This window comes from Diabrotica virgifera, chromosome 9 (assembly GCF_917563875.1).
Source record: "Diabrotica virgifera virgifera chromosome 9, PGI_DIABVI_V3a".
Lineage (NCBI taxonomy): Eukaryota > Metazoa > Arthropoda > Insecta > Coleoptera > Chrysomelidae > Diabrotica > Diabrotica virgifera.
This window is the reverse complement of record NC_065451.1, coordinates 42,066,594-42,089,490: the sequence shown is the minus strand read 5'-3', so window position 1 is coordinate 42,089,490 and position 22,897 is coordinate 42,066,594. Positions and strand designations below refer to the sequence as shown.

Sequence of the window (22,897 nt, the reverse complement as noted above, 5' to 3'; positions counted from 1 at the left end):
ATTCGTTGTCGAAATAATCCAACACAGGCGTATATTCGTGGAATAGGGTATAGGTACATATAATTTGGGAATAGTGATTTGTTTAATTTTATCCCACAGGATTGAAAAAATACTTTTACTTGGGAGGTTCAAAATATTTTTTTAAATAAGATTTTTTTACATCTGGTTTTGGTAACACTTTAGAAAAAGTCACGCGTCGCCACTGATTTACACTGGATACTACCAATGATAAAATAAAATAAATTAGAGATTACTAGGATATAAATTTATTAAATGAAACTTCCAATGAATAATAAAAGTTATTTAAAGTAGCTATGCTGAAATGCTCAAGTAAAAGACAACGCTTAGTAATCTATCTAATGATAGATATTTAAATTTGATCAGTTCAAATTTCTGATGATTTTTTTTAATTTTGTTTATGTATTCCCAATATTGTTGTGAAGCTATTTCTGTGTGGCATTTATGTAATTTATTATTCTAAATGGGAACTAAGCCACAATTTAACTGAAAAGAATGATTTTATTGACGTTTCGAAGTCCACATCGGATGTCGTTTTCAAAATACAAAATATTACTAAATTAAACAAAAATGTTGTTGCTTAGTAAAAAAGTTCTTTTAATAATTTAATTTAATCTGACTCATTCATATCGGTAATTCAGACATATAATATACAATATTATTATATATTTTAAAGTAGAATACTTTAAAATGATATTACCAACATTTATGAGTGGCGTTCCTGAGACGGCTATATTGAAAGATAGTTTATTCGATTACATGAAATCAACTTTAACTCAACAATATTCTTCACTAAAAATCATAGCATGCGATTTGTCTTTAAAAAGACAACCACAGGCAATGGTGACAGCAAAATTCTCACGTTAGTGATTCCATAGTAGATCACGAGGAAAAACCGGGAAAAAAACCTCATGATACTATCCCGACATTGTAGGTATTTGGTCTTACTTTCAGTTTACTCTCAAAACTAACACCAACATTTTGATTTTATATGTATGTTATTTTAAATTATAAATATCATTAATAATACATAGATATATAAATAATACTAAAATATAAAATATGTACTATCCTCGATACGTTATTGACTTATAGTCGTGGTATTTTCTTTCTGTAGACTTCCTCTTTTAGTATAAGTCACCTCATCCTACTGCATTCTATCGAGGAATTTGCGACACAGTTGGTTTCATTTAGCATAATTAGAGCCGTTTCTTTGATTTTTCTCTTTTTACTATCTGTTTTTTTCAGGACTATACTTAAATCTTTCCGCAACTCTATGTTCACTGTCCCATGCGTGTTGACATATTTGAGATCTATCAAATTCTCTATTTTTAATATAATACTGACGTTCACTTATTCTAACGTTTAATGGTCTTGATGTTTTACCTAAGTAAAATTGTTCGCATTCACAAGGTACTTTATAAATACAATTATTTGTTCTTTCTTGTTCATTGTTAGGTTTAATTTTAGTTTTGGATAAAGTAGATCTCAATGTGTTTGTTTTCTTGAATGTTTTTGACACTCCATAAGAACAAAAATTTAAACAAAAAACAGGTAACATCTATTTACAATTTGTAGTTCCTACCAGTGGCGGCTCGTCAGAGGAGGCAAGGGAGGCTCAGCCTCCCCATAAATTTTTTACACACTCTACACTGTTTTGTTTATCATGAATCGCGAAAACAATAAGCACTCTCACTATTATACAACGTGTAAATTCCATATTATCACTAATTATCCATACGTACGGAGCATTAGCATTAGAACGCATGATCGCGTCTCAGTTTTATTAAATATTATTCTAGGCAGGACCCTGGGTTATCCCGAGATGCATGAACGGAGCCGAGAAGCCCAGCAGTCTCCGTTGCTAATGCTCCGTGCAGCGCAACAGGCGTTTAAGGAGACCCGGTCTCCTAACAGTGGCATCTACGGCGCCATCACACGCTGCCCGGAGATATACCAAGGGAGGCAGAGTAGCTTCTCGGCTCCGTTGCGTGGTTGCGTGCGTCTCGGGACAACGAATTTTAGGGTCCTGACTAAAAATAATGAAAAATCTAAAAGTGCGAATTTTGTTATGAAATTTGGTATGTGGGGTTATAATAATATTTGGAACAACTTGCTCAAATAACTTTTTCCGATATCTCTAACTCAAAGCAAAATATCGGTAATTTATCGTGTTTTTGAATTCGCAGTAGGCCGCGTTTAGAATTAAAAAAATTCAGTTGAGTATCTTAAAAAATTTGAAGCTTCATTATGTATGGACTGCAAAATTTCAAATCTGTATTTATTTTGATTTGCATAGGTATCTATCTACAAATAGATGGATTTGTTAACAAATAAACGACACAAACTTTGGTATTAAACTTTTACAATTAGACTAACTATTTTTAAAATGATATGATATCATGAAATTATGAATTAGGATGATATTATGAAATGTAAATAAAAAATGGTCAAAAAATGGAGCCTTAAATTACATTTTTTGGCGCATTTTTTTGCTAGTGCAAATTTTTCTAGATATCTTACAGTTAGGTATAGCCTCCCCTATTGTAAAAATCACGAGCCGCCACTGGTTCCTACCAACATACTAGAGGCAAAAGGTGGTAAATAGTGAGTACTAAGTATACTAAGTACTAAGGCAATATAAGAGTATCGAAAAAAATCTAAAGGGAAACAGCCGTATCTGTGAAGATACTACTTTTATATCTTAGTATATGTCGGTTACACCCAATTATTCTTAGCAAAATAGGTTAAAACTGTAGATACGTCAAACAAAAAATGCGATTTATAAAGAAACTATTCATATTTACGGCTAAAGAGCTTTAGTAACGTATAGAGGAAGATCCAAGAATTTACTAGACATCAAAATCTCAATATACTCAAAAATGTCAGATACCCCCTTTGAGCTTAGTACGGCAGTATATTATGTTTCACTTTAAATTGTTGAATTGGTTCTCTTGATCTATAGCTTTTCTGGTTCTGTTCGACTAGAACAGCACATGTTCGAAATGAAGTTCGATTAGTGTGTTTTCCGGAGAACCCTGCCAAATGGCAAGATATTTTTGATACCTTGCCTATTTATTTATATTTGGGTTCTTCGCCTATTTTTACTTGGAATTTTTTTTCACCTTATTAGGGTCCAAGTATAATATAAGTTTAATGTCAATCGTGGTCCAGAGTCAATTCGTAAGTTAGTCTTAAGCCAAAGCACCTCAGTTAAGTGTAGAGCATTCTATATATTCAAGCGTTGACTAAATGGAATGTCAACTCCCAGTTAATATGTCTACAGCTTAAATAGACCAGGGCATTTAGCACTAAAAACACCTGAATAAATAATTTTTTAAATACAGCACCTAGAGACCTGCAGTTTTTTTCCATTGCGTTCAGGATGACGCCAGGAAAAAAGTCTACTATTCAAAAATGGGTGAAAATGCATAATTGCACTCTAAAGTGCATAAAATGCATCCAAAATTGCATAAATACAAAAATAAAGTCAAAATCAGTATACTAAGGAACAAAATTTATTATTTGGGGGTTTTTGGGGTCACTGAATACGATTACGCCATCAGAATTGACCTCCGGATCACCTGGTGCCCAAGGTCACTGTAAGAGACGTCATCTTCTGGAGTTTCGATGGTTTTTGGCATTAAATCGATGCAAACGCGTTACTCGCCGGTTTTAGGGGTCGCTAAGTACGAATGTGCCATCAGAATTGACCTCCGGTGTACCTGGTGCCCAGAGTCGCTACTAAGGCACGTCATCTTCTGGAGTTTCAAGGGATTTAGGCACTAAATTGATGCAACTGGACTATTCGGGGGTTTTTAAGGTGGTTAAACACGAATCTGCCATCAGAACAGACCACTGGATCACCTGGTGCCCAAGGTCACGGCAAGGGACGTCATTTTCTGGGGTTTCGAGGGTTTTCGGTATGAAATTGGTGCAAACGGATTACTCGGGGGGTTTTTGAGGTCGCTAAACACGAATATACCATCAGAATAGACCACCGAATTACCTGGTGCGCAAGGTCACTGCAAGGGACGTCATCTTCTGGAGTTTCGAGGGCTTTCAGTATTAAATTAATGCAAATGGATTAGTTACGGGTTTTTGGGGTCGCTAAACACGAATATGCGATCAGAATTGAACTCCGGAGAACCTGCTGCCCAAGATCGCTACTAAGGCACGTAATCTTTTGGAGTTTCGAGTGTTTGCTGCAATAAATTGATGTAAACGGATTACTCACTGGTTTTTTGGGGTCGGTAAACACGAATATGTCATCAAAACTGAGCTCCGGAGTACCTGGTGCCGAGAATCGCTACTAGGATGCGTCATCTTCTGGGGTCTCGAAGATTTTCGGCATTTAATTGATGCAAATGGATTACTGGAGGGTTTTTGAGGTTGCTAAACACGAATATGCCATCAGAATCGACACCTTGTGCACCTGGTGCTCAAGGTCACTGCAAGAGGCGTCATCTTCTGAAGTTTTGAGGGATTTCGGCATTAAATTGATGAAAATGGATTACTCGGGGTTTTTTTAAAGTCGTTAAACATGAACATGCGATCAAAACAGACCATCGTAGCACCTGGTACCCGCGGTCACTGCAAGGGGCGTCATCCTCTGGGCGAGGTTTTTCGGTAATATATTGACGCAAACCGATTAATTATAGGTTTTTGGGGTTGCTGAACACGAATATGCGATCAGAACAGACACCGGACCAGCTGGTACCTAGGGCACGCCATCTTCTTGAGTTTCGAAAGTTTTCGGTACTAAATGAATTCAAACGGATTTCTAATGGCTTTTTGGGATTGCTGAATACGAATACGCCATTAGAACACACACTGGAGCACCCGGTGCCCAAGGCACGTTATCTTCTGAAGTTGCGTGAGTTTTCGGTACCAAACTCATACAAACAAATTACTTTTTGGTTTTTGGGGTTGGTGAACACGAGTATGACTTAGTTGAAGGATTCTGGAATATCTAGTGATTATGATGATCAATAATAACGCCAACGCATAATAACATTGTCATAATAGAATATAGTAAATCGATCTGGAAATAAATAAAGAAAAAATATTGTCGGATATAAATAAAGTTTATATAAATTTTATATATACATAACTAAGAAAATTGAATAGCACAGTCAGTCCCTTGCAGTGACCATGGTCATCAGGTGCCCCATGGGTCTGTTCTAATGGCATATTCGTGTTTGGCGACCTCAAAAACCCCCCGAGTAAATCATTTGCATCCATTTTAAGCCGAAAACCCTCGAAAATCCAGAAGATGACGTCCATTGCAGTGACCTTGAGCACCAGGTTATCCGGTGGTCTGTTATGATGGTATATTCGTGTTTAAGGACTCAAAAACCCCCCGAGTAATCCATTTTTATCAATTTAATGCCGAAATCTCTCAAACTCTAGAAGAGGACGGCCCTTGCAGTGAACTTGGGCTCCAGGTGCACAGGGAGTCGGTTTTGATAGCATATTCGTGTTTAACGACCTCAAAAACCCGTAAGTAATCCGTTTGCATCAATTTAATACCGAAAACCCTCGAAACTCCAGAAGATGACGCCCCTTGCAGTGACCTTGGGCACCAGGTGATCAAAAGGTCTGTTCTGATGGCATATTCGTGTTTAACCACCTCAAAAACCCCCTGAATAGTCCAGTTGCATCAATTTAGTGCCGAAATCCCTCGAAACTCCAGAACATGGCGTGACTTAGTAGCGACCCTGGGCACTAGGTACTCCGAAGGTCAATTCTGATGGCATATTCGTATTTAGCGACCCCTAAAACCCATGAGTAATCCGTTTGCATCGATTTAATGCCGAAAATCATCGAAACTCCAGAGGATGACGTCTCTTGCCATGACCTTGAGCACCAGGTGATCCAGAGGTCAGTTCTGATGGCGTAATCGTATTCAGTGACCCCAAAAACCCCCAGATAATAAATTTTGTTCCTTAGTATACTGATTTTGACTTTATTTTTATATTTTTGCAATTTTGGATGCATTTTATGCACTTTACAGTGCAGATATGCATTTCCACCCATTTTTGAATAGTAGACTTTTTCCTGACGTCATCCTGAACATAATGCAAAAAACTGCAAGTCTCTAGGTGCTGTATTTAAAAAATTATTTATTTTGTGCTAAATGCCCTGGTCTAAAGGTTATTGTAAGTAATTTTCCTTATATCTGTTGTCAGCAGATTTAAATGGTCATCTCCAGATAACAAAAGTAAAATAATAATATGATAAACTGGATATAGACATTTTTTTACTTGCATTTTATGTGTATTGATAGATTGATTATTTTATTGCGTATTTAATGTTAATTACCCAATATTTATTACCAGAGAACGGCAGTTCTCGCCAGTGGCGCACATCCACACTCCCCTACACGCGACACTATACAGGGTGTCCCGAAAAGATTGGTCATAAATTATACGACAGATTCTGGGGTCAAAAATAGGTTGAATGAACCTCACTTACCTATATACAATAGTGCACACAAAAAAAGTTACAGCCCTTTGAAGTTACAAAATAAAAATCAATTTTTTTTTTCATATATCGAAAACTCTTAAAGATTTTTCATTGAAAATGGACATTTGGCATTCTTATGGCAGCAGCATCTTAAATAAAAATTAAAGTTAAATTTGTGTACCTCATAAAAATTTTATGGGGGTTTTGTTCCCTTAAACCCCCCCCCCCCCCCAAACTTTTGTGTACGTTCCAATTTAATTATTAGTGTGGCACCATTAGATAAACACACTGTTTTTAAAACATTTTTGCCTCTTAGGACTTTTTCGATAAGCCAGTGTTTATCGAGATATTTTGAATATTTATCGAATCCACCACATATTTGTATATGGTTAAGTACGATTACAGAGACCTGTTAATAATCTGAAAATATATTTAGAATTTACATTTTTAGGTATACAGTGAAACCTGTCAAAAACGGTCACTAAAAATGACAGAACTATTGGCCGATATAAAAAGGTGGCCGCTAATACCAGGCTTTGAAGTCCACAAATTTTGGTTTTGGGAACTTTGAAACTGGCCGGCTAGTACAGGTGGCCGGTTTTGACAGGTAGCAGTTAACACAGATTTTACTGTATTTTGAAAAAGAAGCCACATCTCGATAAAATGGGACTTATCAAAAATGACTAAGAGGCAAAAAGTTTTAAAAACCCTGTGTTTAACTGATGGTACCACAATAATAGTTTAATTGGAACGTACACAAACATTTGGGGGGTTTAAAGGAACAAAATTCCCATAAAATGTTTATGTAAAATATTAAAAAAGAAGCCGCATCTCGATAAAAACTCGCTTATCGAAAAAATAATAAGAGGAAAAAAAGTTTTAAAAACGTTATGTTTAACTAATGGTACTACAATAATGAATTAATTTGAACGTACACAAAAGTTTGGGGGGTTTAAGGGATCAAAACCCCCATCAAATTTTTATGGGGTGGACAAATCTCACTATAATTTTGTTTTAAGATGATCCTGCCGTAAGAATGACACATGTCCATTTTCAATAAAAAATATTTAACAGTTTTCGATATATTGAAAAAAATCGATTTTCATTTTGTAACTTCAAAGGGTTGTAACTTTTTTTATGAGCACATTTTTACTAAGGTAAGTTAGGTTCAATCGAATTATTTTTGACTCCAGAATGTGTGGTATAATTTATGACCAATCTTTTCGGGACACTCTGTATATACACGAAATTTTCGATTTTCTAAATCTGACTGAATTAAAAATTGGGCCAACTCCCGTCTTAATGTTCAGGAAAAGACTCACCCATTCATATGTCAACCATCCATTTTGGTCCACGGGTCTGGATTTTATGGCCCTTTCTATTTAGGGTCTGTTTTTCGTTCTCGTCCCCAAAACTCCCAAAAACTTCGAAAATTAAATTCCGACCTTTGCGGTTTCTGATAGTACTGATCATTACCTTTCTAACGCATGTCTAATTTTGAAAATCAGTTATATCATTCAAAAGTTACCGAGCTCAGAAATATGACTCAATTTGTATTTAAAAAAGGGAAAATGTTTGTCGATATGTATGTAGGTACGTATGTGGAAAAGATAAACCGATCTGAATTTTTTTTCTGTGTTTGAAGAGGGGTTCAGGTCCGATTCAGAACCGATGTAGTCTGTGACTTTTGACCACCCATAAGCCAGCTATAGGACTTGGTAGGTACAAAACGGAATATTTTTAATCTTCGGTTTAAGAAAAGACAGGAGAACCGCAAATACACCAAATCTATAGTATTGAGTTAAGCTTTTAAATGATGTCTAAGCCGCCAGGATCAGACACACACAGGGCTCAGTATAGCCGAAAAACTGAAAAACTAAACTTTGAAAATTTTGGTTTTTCGACAATAACTCAAAATTTCATCCTACGAATTGCGCCAATAACTGAGCGTTTGTAGAACGACTCTAGGCGAATCTAACGGTGTATACCTCATATCCGGCAATATTCGAATTTTTAAGTTATAGGCTTCATAATTATGATCAAATCTATTTCTTATGGGAAAACCGGTTTTTCAAGCTCAATAATTCGTGTAATAGCTTCAGTTATCATACTTGACCTTAGATTCATCAGGTACTACTTGTCAATATGTTTCAAACTCATGTTTAGTGATCAAAATCGGTTACGCCGTTTAGAAGTTATTAAGCTACAAAAGTATAATCCAATTAACGATTATTCCCTAAATGGTTTATGTAGTTGTAGTGGTTCCGACGCTAAATTTGATCTGGCAACGGGGAATTCGAGTTCATTTACCGGCCATCCCAATAATACATTTTCGCGCCACGTAATATTCATAGCAGATCTTTTATAGCTGGAATATTGTATGCGCCACTCATTTTTACGGCGTTTAGCGGTTTTTCATTCTTGTTTAAATGACTGCAACATGTGCACAGTAGTAACTGACAGTTAAAAATATTGGCATTCAATGTAAGTGTAAAAAATTAAACAAGATTATTGGGATAAAAAAATATGACTACATTACCTTTAAGAGATTTTTTGTTGGCTTTATATTTGCTGGCATTCATAGGTAATTGATAAGTAAGGGCTTGCTTTCGTACATCTTCTATCAAATTTGTCAAGAAGGCCACATCTTTATCTGTGTTACTTGAAAATCTAAAATAAATAATCATGATATACACATATGCAACATACCTTGTATAATAACATTATACAAGGGCATACGCGCAAAATTTCGCCTGTCAGAATGTTCAATGTGATTTAAATGTACTTACTCCTGTTTTTTGAATCCTGAGAAAACTGATAAGCATTTTTGAAAAATTTTAACGCAAATTGAAAGATTACATCATTACTGAAGGTACAAAGTCCCTGAAATTTCTATAGGTAATGTTTATTTTAATAAGTTACAGGAGTGAAAACAAAGAGAAAATTTAGTGATTTTTGATTTCAAATTTCTCATTCCAAAGAATCTTTTTATTTATTCTGAGGGACTTTCTACTCTCAGTAATGATGTAATCTCTCATTCTGCGTTTAAGTTTTTCAAAAATATTTATCAGTTTTTTCGGGATTCGAAAAAAATGATTACATTTAAAACACATTCAATATTTCGGCAGCCGATACTTCGTGGCTATGCCCTTAAGCCCAGTTGTACTGATTTTAATGATATTCGGTTTTTGGGTCCAAACCATTAAAATATAAAATTTTACAAACAAAAAATTCACTTTGATCTCTGGAGTATTTTTTAGGAGTAATATGGCAGCAACTAGGAAATTGGTCATACTACTGTCAAGTCATTCACAACTACTAACCGAATGATTTGATTTATTTTTACCAATTTAATTATTGATTATCAATATATCGCTCAATCCCAAGCTGAATAATCAGACCCTCATCAAAGTATTTCTTCCTTACATTAAAGGTGTCATTCACAATATCTCAAAAGGACCCCGCAGCCCCGCAGAAACCTTATGGGAAATGGCTCTCTGTCAAATGCTCTGAAACTTTGGGTTCTGGTAGTCCTTGATGTGTAGAACAAAAGACTCAATGGGCTCATATCTCCAAAAATCATGGTTTTAAGATATAAGCCTCTGAAGCTATAGGTACAGTGAGGACGTTTGAATTGGAATAAATTAATTTCCTCGACAATGGGCGACTCTGGAGATAAATTACAAATTAGGTCGATTTTTATTTTAAATTATATTTTTTTTGGCATAATATATCCTACTAGTGACGTCATCTATCTGGGCGTGATAACGCAATCGATGATTTTTTTTTAAATAAGAATAGGGGTCGTGTGTAGCTAGTTTGAAAGGTTATTCAATTATCTATTCACTAATATAAACATTAACGTAATTATTTATATAGGGTGCCCAAAAAATTTTTTTAATTAAATTGAGACAAAAAGAAGAATGTGTAAAATGTACTTAATTCGAAATACATTTTACTGTTGTCCCAAAAACAGACAAAAATGTTTATTTGATAAATAGATATTGTTTTTCGCTTAAATTCAATATTAAAGCTGCCACCCACCTGCCTCTTAGCAGATTGAATATTTAATTTAAGCGAAAAGCAATGTTTATTTTTCAAATTAACATTTTTTTCTGTTTTCTGACAGCAGTAAAATGTATTTCGAATTAAATAAATTATATCCATGTAATATGTTACTTTTTACACCACTATAGACTGGGACTTGGGACTTTTGACTTTTTTTTAAACTAAATTGATGTTGCTCTGAAAATACAAAGTTTATTAATTTTACAATATTTACAAACTTAAAATTATACTACCTGAAAATACAAAGAAACAACAATTTAAGCTAATTATTCTACGTTAAAAAATTCTTAATCATTTATGACATTAAGTAATTTTAAGAAAGTTTATTCATGACATTTTGTCACTGTCACTTCACTTTATCTTGCTACTTGGCTAGTGTCTCAGCTACTTGCTTCAAACTTAAATTAAAGAGAATCTCTTCTTCTTCTTCTTCCTCTTTATAAGCAATTCTGCTTGTTCATTGGCGGATTGATACCTCTATGGAAGGTTGTCGCTCCATCTTTTGCGCGGTCGGCCGCTAATTCTTCTGCCGATTGGTGATTTATCTCGTGCTATTTTGACCACACGTGTCTCCCCCATTCTGGTTATATGGTTGTTCCATTCTTTTTTTCTATTTAGTGTCCATTCGTTTATACACTGTACGTTACATTGTCTTCTAATATCTTCGTTCCTCTTTCGATCTCTCAGTGTATTTCCTGTAATTCTTCTCAGTACTCTCATCTCTGCCGTTACCAGTAGTCTTTGTGTTGTGGCTGTATCGGGTCTTGTTTCTGATGCATATGTCATTATTGGTCTTACACTGGCTTTATAAATTCTTGACTTCATCTCAGTGTTAATATGTCGGTTTCGCCATATAGTGTTATTAAGGCATCCTGCCAATCTATTTGCTTTTTGTACTTGATTTTTCACTTCTTTGTCTAGGTCTCCGTAACTTGACAATGTAATTCCAAGGTATTTTACTTCCATTACTTGTTCAATACTGATACCATCAATTTCTATTTTGCATCTGATTGGTTCTTTACTGATTACTAAAGTTTTAGTTTTTTGAGATGAAATTGTCATATTGAATTCTTTTGCTCTTATGTTAAATCTGTGGACTAATCTTTGCAGACTATCTTCATCTTGGGCTATCAATATTGCGTCGTCTGCGTAGCAGAGTATTTTTACTTCTTTGTTTCCCATTCTATATCCTCTTCCTTTGTTGACGTTTTTGATGATTTCATCCATGATTAAACTGAAAAGCAGAGGACTCAATGAGTCTCCCTGTCTTATTACGCTGCCTATATCTACAGGTTCTGTAAGTTGTCCATCTATTCTGACTTCCATCTTGTTATTTTGGTAGATGTTCTCAATAGTTTTTATGATATCTAGAGGGATTTCTCTATTATACAGAAGGTGGATTACATCCCTGAGTCTTACTCTGTCAAATGCTTTCTTTAAGTCAATCAGACATAGAAATGCTGGTCTATTATACTCTAGTGATTTCTCAGTAATTTGCTTTATGACGAATATTGCATCTGTACACGATCTTCCAGTACGAAAACCCTGTTGTTCATCTGCTAAACTTATCCTCTGATTCATTACGTCTTGTAAGATTTTAGTTGTAAGTTTTAGGGTAGTATTTAACAAGTTGATACCTCTGTAGTTCTCTGGCTGCTTTTTATCTCCTTTTTTGAATAGTAGGATTAGTTCGCTCGTTCTCCATTCTTCCGGTATTTTACCGTGTTTTATGATTTTGTTAATTAATGTTGTTAATTGTTCTGTCATTTCTGCTCCACAATATTTCAGTAGTTCGTTTGGTATTCCATCCTTACCTGCAGCTTTTCTGTTCTTCAGCTTTTCGAGTGTTTTTCGTACTTCCTGTGCACTTATATTAACATCTTCATCTGTGGTAATTTCTGGTGTTTCCGGTTCTAGCATTATTTGTTCTTCCTCTGCATAAAGCTTTTTTAGATAGTCAATCCATGTATCCTTTTCTATGTGTTTTGGTTCTATTAGTTCCTTTACCTCCATTCTTTGACCTCTTATAAAGCGCCATATTTCCTTTTGGAGACCATAAAAATCATGTTCCATTTCTTTCGAAAAACGTTCCCAGTGATCGTTTTTTATTCTTCTTACTACTGAATGTGTTTCGTTTCTTATGGTCTTATAATTATCGTATGCCTCTTGTGTTTTAGTTGACATGTATTTTAGGTAGGCTTTTTTCTTCTCTTTACATTTTTCCTTCACTTCTGTACAAAACCATGGAGTTCTTCGTCTTGGAAGCGATTTATTTTTATTAATGTTTCTTTCACCAAGAACTTCCTTGGCTGAGGCTAAGATATTAGACTTAATTTTTGCCCAGCTTTCTTCGACTCCGTCACTTTCTGTGATATACATGTTGCTGCTTTTTTCCGTTAGTCTTTTTTGGAATAGGTATCTGGTGGAGTCGTCCTGTAAGCTTTCGACTTTAATCTTGGTGGTGTATTCTGCTGTTTTGTTATCACATAGATGTGTTTTCATTCTGATCTGAAAGAGAATCTCGACAGCAGATATTGTATGTCGGGATTTCTCTTTACATCTCCTCCCCCTTCAGGTGAGAACTAGACAGGTATTTGTGTGGCCATTTTTGGATTCTTCAAACAACGGTGTTAGTTTTGTAATGTGGAACAGGTTTGACTCTTCTTTACTGTGTCCAGTGTCCAATTCGTAGATAGAATTCGACCATTTCTTCTTAATTGTGTACGGTCCAGTTCGCAATTCGTTTAGCTTTGCTCTGTTTAATTTATTACCATTTTCCACGTATACTTGGTCTCCAACATTTAGTTGTAGGTCTTTTCGATGTGCATCAAATCTTCTTTTGTTGCATTCATGTGATTTTAATTTATATTTCAATGCTAATTTTCTATCTTTACTTAATTTTTCTTGTGTGACTGTAGGTCTTATTTCATCAGGTAGTATGTTTGTGTTTTCACCTTCTACTAGATATTTTGGAGTAAACCTTGTTATCGTATGCTCTGTTTTATTGTAGGCTGCTACACATTTTTGTGCAACTGTTGACCATGCAACTTTGTTTTTTGTTTCATTTATTTTACATCTTATTTTATTTACGAGCGTTTGGTTTACTCTTTCATTCAGCCCATTGGAAAATGGTGCATCAATAGCAGTGAATACTAGTTTTGTATTATTATTCTTAAGAAATTGTTTGTATTCTTTCGAGTTTATTCCAGGATATTGATCTGCTAACACTATGTCGACTTGGTAATTGTCTGTTACCATTTTTGTCAATTTTATAAAATCCGTTGCACTTTGATTCTGTGATGTTAAAATATAAACGTACCTTGTAAAATGGTCAATTAATATATGGAGGTACTTCTTTGTTGACCGACATCCACCAAATCCTCCAACAGTGTCTATAGAAACTATTTCAAACGGTCGTTTTGCTGGACCTAAATGTGACATCCATCCATATTTGGCTTTTCTTCTTGATTTGTTTTTCAAACAAATTTCACAGTTATTGCATATTTTTCTTATATTTTTTAACAAGTTTTTTGCTGTATAAAATGGAGTTATCTTGTTTATCATCTGTGTTTGTCCTAAATGGCAGTAGGTGTAATGTGTCCTTTTTATTAGATCTATACTAAAATTTTCTGATATTAAAATTTTGTCTCTTTTTTTCATTTTTCTATAATAGATTCCATTCTTAAATGTCAAATTACTATTGTGTAAATCTCTTTGATCTTGTTGTATCTCTGCGATATCTATTAAGTTAATTTTTCTTATGGATTCACTCATTTGTAAATCACTATAATAGTGGTTTACAAACTGAAGAAAATCGTCCAAATTTTCCTCTGGTTCTAATACTGGATTTCTGCTCAGACAGTCCGCTTCTTGGTTTGTTGCCCCTGGATTATATTTAACCCTATAGTTGTACTGTGATAAGTAGTAAGCCAAATCACCTAATTCTTCATCAGTTCTAGCTTTAAAATTCATATTTTCTAAGGGTTTATGGTCAGAATATACCTTAAATTCTTTGCCCATTAGTCAATGTTGCCAATATTTTACAGCTTCTTTTATGGCTAAGCATTCTAGATATATTGCTTTTTTCTTCTTTTGTGCTTCTGTTAATTTTTTTGAAAAATATGCCACTGGTCTACTATTACCATTTTCATCGTCCTGTTTTAGCACAGCTCCCACACCAATCATGCATGCATCTGTGTAGATTTTAATTGGGACGTTTGGGTCAAATATCTTCAGAATTGGTTGTGAACACAACCAATTTTTTATCTTATCGAAGGCTTCTTGATATTCTTTTGTCCAGATGAACTTAACATCTTTCCTTAATAGGTTATATAGCGGTTCAAGTATAACTGCTCTGTGTGGTATAAATTTTTGATGAAAATTTATTTTTCCCAAAAATTGACGGATATTTTTTTTCTTTTCCGGAACTGGAAAATCTTTTACAGCGATCAGGTAATCTTTTAATGGTCTCACCGAATTCTTTTCGATTATATGACCCAAATATTTTGCACTATTTTTGGCAAATGAGCATTTTGAGAATTTTAGTTTTAACCCTTCTTTCATAATTGTTTCCAATAATGTAGATATATGTGAAATGTGATCTGTGAATGTCTTTGAGAATATTATAATATCATCAATAAAGTTTATTGCAAAATCTGACATTTTATATTTTCTTATTATGTTACTCAGTATTCTTTGGAAAATGGCTGGTGATGTCTTCAATCCAAATGGTAGACCGGTCCATTGGAAGTGTCCCTCTTGTGTTACAAATGCTGTTTTATGTTTATCTTCAATTTTCATTGGAATTGACCAGAATGCAGAGTTAATATCTAATGTTGTAAAGTAATTACAGTTTACTGTTTTTATTATTAAATCTTCTATCAATGGAAAAGGCTGTGATTGAGGTGTGACTATTTTGTTAAGTTCTCTAAAGTCTATACACAGTCTTGATTTTTTCCCCTCTTCTTTTTTATATGCCAATGTAACAGGAGCAGCAAAAGGACTATATGATTCTTCAATTAAACCCTTTTCCAATAATTTTGCTACTTGATTTTCTATCTCTTTTCTGTCCTCCATTGTGCATCTGTAGGGGCGTTTGTAACAGTATTTTTCTACCATTAGATCAATGTGGGCTTCATAATCTTTAACTGTACCAACATCATATTTATCCTTGGCAAATACCGTTGCATATTTATCAATTATTTCTTCAATTTTAACTTGTTTATCTAAATCCAGATGATTTTTTTCTATTTCAAATTGATCAATATTTAAATTTTCATTGAAATTAATTTTATATTCTTTTTTGTTTATGTCACCTAGTACATCAGCAATTTTGACATATTTACCTTTTTCTGGTGATTCTATATTTCTATCATTGTTATGTATAATCTCTAGTCTCTCATTGTGACTTATATTAAATTTTAAACAACAGTCCAAACCTGCTAAAAAATCATACTTAAATTCTTCATTTTCTATAACAAAAACATTCATTTCTTTTTCAACTTCTAAAATTTTTAATTTTAATGTAACCATACCTTTTGTTTTTGAACTACCATTAATTGTGTTTAGATTAACTGAATGTTTATTATTCCATTCCTTCTGTTTTATTTTCAATATTTTTGAATTTATCAGTGACACATTGGATCCTGGATCACACAGTGCATTCACATTCAGTATGTTGTTTATTTTTACGTTGAATACAATTAATGGTATTATTGTAAGTTTTTTGGATTCTCGTTGCTCAATTCCACTTCTAACATTGCATTGTTATTTATTGTCCTCACTTGACCAGCTTTATCTTTTTTTTCTTTAAACCAGCAATTCTCCTCAGAATGGAACCGTTTTCCTCTATTTGCATTTTCACATATTTTACAAGGAGTTTTTTCCTCTGATTGTTGGAATTTATTTTCTGCATATTTTTTCTTTTTCATTAGACTTCTAGTTGCAAGGTGTTCAAGTTTACCTATCTCATTGTACAAATCTTGGGTACCTTGTAATATTTCTCTATCAATTTTATCTGCAACATTATTTGGTAGGCCAATGGCTATTAAATCTATTAATGTGCTTGTGTCATTGGATTTACTCACCTGCAGTAGTAGCTTTTCCTTTTTTATTGTGAGCATATCGGATTTGAGACCACCCTTTACTTCCAAAAGTTTCACAAAAATTATTTTTCCAGTCTTCCCAATCTGATTCTACTGTAAATTTTAGTATCATACAGCTGTACCAGTCTATACTTGCCTTTTCAAGGAAAAATTTTAAAATTTCAATCTTTTTCTTTTCTTCTAGTATTAAACAACGTTCGCATTCTCTTTCAAATTCAGATAGCCATTGGTTTGCGTTTATATTTTTTCCATCAAATTTTTCAATCATAAAATCTTTTGCTATCTTGCTTAAATTCTGAATTTCAGATGTTTGTTCTTTATTTTCCATCAGTTTTTCCAATAGTTTTTATATTGTGTCAACTTGAATATCTGATGTGGGTTCACTATCACTCTCTGTCAGTTCTTCCAAATATTGATTCTCAAAATATAAATTTTCATCTTCATCTAGATAGATTTTTGATAATTCTTCTGTTAAGGTTATCCACACTTTTCTAGATTTATTTCTTTTCTTTATAGAGTTTTTAATTCTTGCATATACCTGTGTTTTGCACACTTCTTTGTGCAAATTCGCTGGCTGAAACTCATCTGGTAATAAAAAGGTTTTTCCATCTGGTGTGCCAATTGAAGTTATACACACCATATTTGTTTTTCCATCTTGTGCTCCTACCATTTTAAAGTCAAACCTTAATTTTTCCATTTTTGAGTGTACTTAAGCAAAATTGTTGTTTTGTAATATGTTACTTTTTACACCACTATAGACTGGGACTTGGGACTTTTGACTTTTTTTAAACTAAATTGATGTTGCTCTGAAAATACAAAGTTTATTAATTTTACAATATTTACAAACTTAAAATTATACTACCTGAAAATACAAAGAAACAACAATTTAAGCTAATTATTCTACGTTAAAAAATTCTTAATCATTTATGACATTAAGTAATTTTAAGAAAGTTTATTCATGACATTTTGTCACTGTCACTTCACTTTATCTTGCTACTTGGCTAGTGTCTCAGCTACTTGCTTCAAACTTAAATTAAAGAGAATCTCGACAGCAGATATTGTATGTCGGGATTTCTCTTTACATACATTCTTGTTTTTGTCTCAATTAATTTAATTCAAAAAAATTTTGCACCCTGTATAAATAATTATATTAATGTTTACACCAGTGAATAGAGAATTAAATAAACTTTTAAATGAGCTTTTACACGACCCCTATTCTTATTTAAAAAAAAATAATTGATTGCGGCATCACGCCCAGATGGATGACGTCACTAGTATGACATATATGCCAAAGAATTAAAATTTAAAAATAAAAATCGACCTGATTCGTAATTTATCTCCAGAGTCGTCCATTCTCGAGAAAATGAATATATTCCAACTCAAACGTCCTCACTGTACCTATAACTTCAGAAGCTTATATCTTAAAACTATGATTTTTTTGAGCTACGTGCCCATTGAGTCTTTTGTTCTACACATCAAGGACTACCAGAACCCAAAGTTTCAGAGCATTTGACAAAGAGCCATTTCCCATAAGGTTTCTGCGGGGTCCTTTCTAAAAGCAAGGGGAATGAAGACAATATTATTTTTATTCCTCAACAAAAGTTTTCTTCTTTTATTCGATCGGTCAAAGACAAAATGCCAAATGAACAACACGGAGTTTATGAAATTTTTTGTAGAAACATAAGCCAAACTAGCAATAGAAACAAAATAGGATTTCTGAACATTCCGTTTGCCTCTTCTTCTTCTTCTTAAGGTGTCGAGACTGCTTGTCGATCGTTGGCTCATATGTTGCCCAGCATATTAACGATAATTGTCTTATTTACAGCCGCACGAAATAGTTCAGTGTTAGTTTTCCCAAACCATTGGCGTAGGATTTTAAGCCAAGACATTGTACGGCGGCCCACACTTCTTTTTCCCAGTATTTTACCTTGCATGATAAGGTGAAGTATGTCATATTTTATGGGTGATACATTATATGATCAACGTATTCCAATTTACGCCTTTTAACCGTGTTCACTACTTCACAACTTTTATTTAAACGTTGCAAAACCCTTTGGTTTGTAACTCTATCTACCCAATTGATCTTCAGAATACGGCTGTCGACCCACATCTAAATTAATGCTTCTAGGTTTTTTCAAAGCGATTCTGTCAGGGTCCATGCTTCAACCCCGTAAAGTAGTACTGGGAATAAATATCGAACCATTCTTATGTGAAGTTCCAAATTGGGATCATGGGATCATGATTGCAAAGGATTTTCTTAAATTTCATAAAACTTGTTAATGCTTTGGCAATTCTTCTTTTTATTTCTATACTAGGGTTCGATCTTTCATTAATATGAGTACCCAGATATACAAGATAACTTACGCGTTCAATTGGGTCATTATCAATTGTTATTATACGCTTGTCCACTGCTGGACATCACCGCTTGTCCTCATAATTTTCCATATATTTCGATCTTGTGCCTCTTGCATGCAATTCCTATGGCAATGTTTGAGATCATCAGTCCAACGTGTTCATCATCGCGTGCAACGTGTTCATCGTGTCAACGTGTTCATCATGTATTTAAATATCATTTTATGTGCTACTGGATTAAAAACTTAAACTTTTTTCTAGTAGATGTCGCTAGGGCATCCTTGCCATTTCCTTCGTTGAAATCCGTGACTGCACGCGGAGTATTATCCTGGTTAATTCAGAGAGAAGAGCATATGTATCTCCTGATGAGGGGTTAAGAAGACCCGAAACCGGTAGAGATGCTTGCTGTACTCTCTGATTGAACTAGAATGTACGGTATGCGCCAAAACAAAGGACACTGAAATCAGGAAGCCTGTGAAATATAATCGCGTCATATGAAACAAGTGACAATAGTTGTCATGGTATTTTTAAACATTGTTTATTTTAACAAACTGTCAAAAAGATTCGAAATGGTGCTTACAACGCAAGAAAAATTATTTATTATTGAGTATTATTTCTGCTCATACGGGAATAGAGGATCAAATGGACCTAGTTTGTTAATGGTTGCCAATCAATTTCGGGAAGAGTTTCAAAAGCCTTCACCGACTAATAAGGACTTGTTAAGAGTCGTTGCAAAATTTCGACGAACAGGAATCGTTCTAACTCAATGCAACAGCTGTACTGGTCGTCCAGTTACCGTGACAACAAATGCGAATCAAGAAAGGCTATTTCAACAGGTGTTAGAATCACCAAAAAGAAGTCTCCGCAGAACATCTCTAAAAATGAATTTGAGTGAAACGTCTACCCGAAGAATGTTTAAGAAGATTGGTGGTTTTCCCTATAAAATACAGATTGGGCAATACTTGACAAGACAAGACAAGAAATCAAGAGTTGTTTATTGTGCTTCAGTCTTCGCAATGGTTTATGAATAACCCCTATTTTTTCTAATGTGTGGTTTACAGACGAATGTCACATCCATCTGAATGGATTTAACAATCGATAGAAAAATCGTTTTCTTGGTATTGAACGACCAGATATTATCGTAGAGAAACCTCTTCATAGTGACCGTGTAACGATTTGGTACGTAGTGTCAGTTAATGGATATTGGACCCTTACCTACTTCGTGGAAGACGAGCGTAGAAGACCCGTTACACTAAATCAAGTGCGATATAGAGAACAAATTTGACACCATTTTTTATTGATCTCAGACAATTCTGTCGTGCCAGAAACATACAGTTGAATACCCAATGGTTCCAACAGGATGCGGCTACTTGTCATACCACGAGAGCATCCTTAGATCTGATTTTGAAGACCGCATAATTTCCCGTAACACGAATTTTCCTTACCCTTCTCATTCACCTGATCTAACAACTCTTGATGCTTACGTATGGGGTATGCTGAAACAAGCCGTTTCTACAGAAAACCCACCGGCAACTATTGATGAACTCAGTGAAAAAATTTTGACCTTTTTCAGAATAACGCTGCAGCCTATTTTTAATAACATGCTAAGCAATCTTGTTAAGCGTTATGAGTACTGCTTCGAACGCAATGGCGAGCGCTTTGAACACATTTTGTATAGAAGCAAAACTTAAAATTCGCATTATTTGAAATGTTGTTATTTAATTTTTCGGATTGCAACGAAATTGAAAATCAACTATTTTTAATGGGAATAAGCCGCAATTTTACCAAAAAAATGATTTTATTAACGTTTCGAAGCCCAAATCTAATATTATATAAAATTTCTTTCATATTTATCTATTAATAAAGTATTATTAATATTATTTATAATTTAAACATATTAAAGTCAGAATTTGGTATTAGTTTTTTGAAAGTTTTGTTTAATAACATCTTGCCAGGGATGTTTGTCTGTTTCTGGGTTTGGATTTTGTGTTTCATCATCGCTGCTACTCATTGAATAATCGGAGTAATGACTGCAATCCAAATCATCCATGTGGTGTGTTGACGCTGAAGGTCCTGGTGGAACGTCAGGTGCTATCGGATTCGGCATGTTAGTGTTAGGTTGCAATGATTGGTTTTGAGGAGTATAAAAAATTTGCTGACCATGTGTGTTAAAGTTTGGTATCATATTATAATTAGGCATAGTATTAGTTATAAACATGCTTGGTTGACCCTGTATATTTGTATTGCATTGTGTATTAGGATAAAATTGTACATTACCAGATGTAGGTACGTTCTGATGACCCTGTATATTATTGGGATGACTATACATAATGCGAAGATGTTTTGCTACTCCTTGGATGTAATCTTAATCATCCATTTTTTGAAATTCACACACATTCACATTTAAAAATATTAAAATTATAATATTTACACTTCAACTGTTAATGAGTTTGGTTTTTGTATCGCCAGAATAATTACTCGCTGATAATAAACTCGAAATAGATGTTCACTGCTTGAACGCTAGAATGATCAAAAAGGTATAAAAAAGCTAGCACAAATACTGATAAACAAAACACACTTACTTCAAACAAATTTGATGCTTTACATAGCCTTGATGACACAAATGAGGATACAAGCAAAAGTACATCTGAAAATAATAATACAGCAATACAATCCAGACCTCCTCCTATATACATCTACGGTGTTACTGATTATGCTGCTATGTTAACCAATTTGTCAAACGTTTTAGCGGAAGAAGAATTCCACACTCGAACATTATCCGAAAACACTGTCAAAATATATCCCAAAACAGTAGATATCTACAGAAAACTAGTAAAATATTTGCGAGAAGAAGGAATAGTTCACCATACGTATCAACTAAAAGAGGAACGTGCCTACCGAGTAGTTATTAGAGGACTCCATCATTCTGTAAAAGTTAATGATATAAAACATGAGTTACAATCCAAGGGACATAAAGTTAGAAATATAGTCAACGTCACACACAGAGTAAGTAAAGCACCTCTACCCTTATTCTTTGTAGACTTGGAGCCTCAAACTAATAATAAGGAAATATTTGATATACAATATTTACACCACACAAGAATAACGGTTTAGCCTCCTAGACCTAAGAATGGAATAGTTCAATGTATGAGATGCCAGAGGTACGGACATTCAAAAACATACTACACAAAACCATTCAACTGTGTAAGATGTGGGCGTGGACATGACTCAAAAACCTACCAGAAGCCACGTAACACTCCCGCCACATGTGCTTTATGTAACGGAGGCCATCCAGCCAATTTTAAGGGCTGTTCTGTATACCGAGATTTAATTAACAAGAAAACCAACAATAGGGTCCACCTCAAATCCACCAACAAAACCAAGAAACAGTACATCAAACGCCAACCATTAATACTACATTCCAAAATCATCATCCGAACATAAAGCCGACTTATTCTGCTATATTACAAAATAATCCCAACAGGCAGTCAACACACAATGAGAACGAAAATTTAACAGACGTCTTGAGCAGCTTCCTTAATCAATTCAGAGACATGTTCAACCAGCTACTTAATCAGAACAGCATGATATTAACAATGCTCACAACTGTTATTAACAAGATTGCACACTAATGGCTCATACACTTATCATAGCAGCTTGGAACTCAAACGGACTTGCAAATCATATACAGGAGATTATTGTTTTTCTGAAAATGCACAAGATTGATATACTTTTGATTTCTGAAAGTCACAGCACTGACAGAACTGTAGTCAAAATACCCAATTATGTAACATATTATGCCAATCATCCCGATGGTGGAGCTCATGCAGGATCTGCTGTAATTATTAAAAACTCTATTAAACATTATGAACTGCAGCCATATATTA

The 22,897-nt window shown here is 34.2% G+C and overlaps 1 protein-coding gene across 1 annotated transcript in view; it reads right to left on the bottom strand.

The window, feature by feature from the left end:
- Positions 1–22,897, bottom strand: part of LOC126892725 (glucose dehydrogenase [FAD, quinone]-like) — a 61,631-nt gene that overhangs the window by 26,272 nt on the left and 12,462 nt on the right. Inside the window, exon 3 of the mRNA XM_050662365.1 lies at positions 9,026–9,156. Coding sequence (XP_050518322.1) covers positions 9,026–9,156 — 131 coding nt within the window. The remainder of the gene's footprint in view (positions 1–9,025; positions 9,157–22,897) is intronic.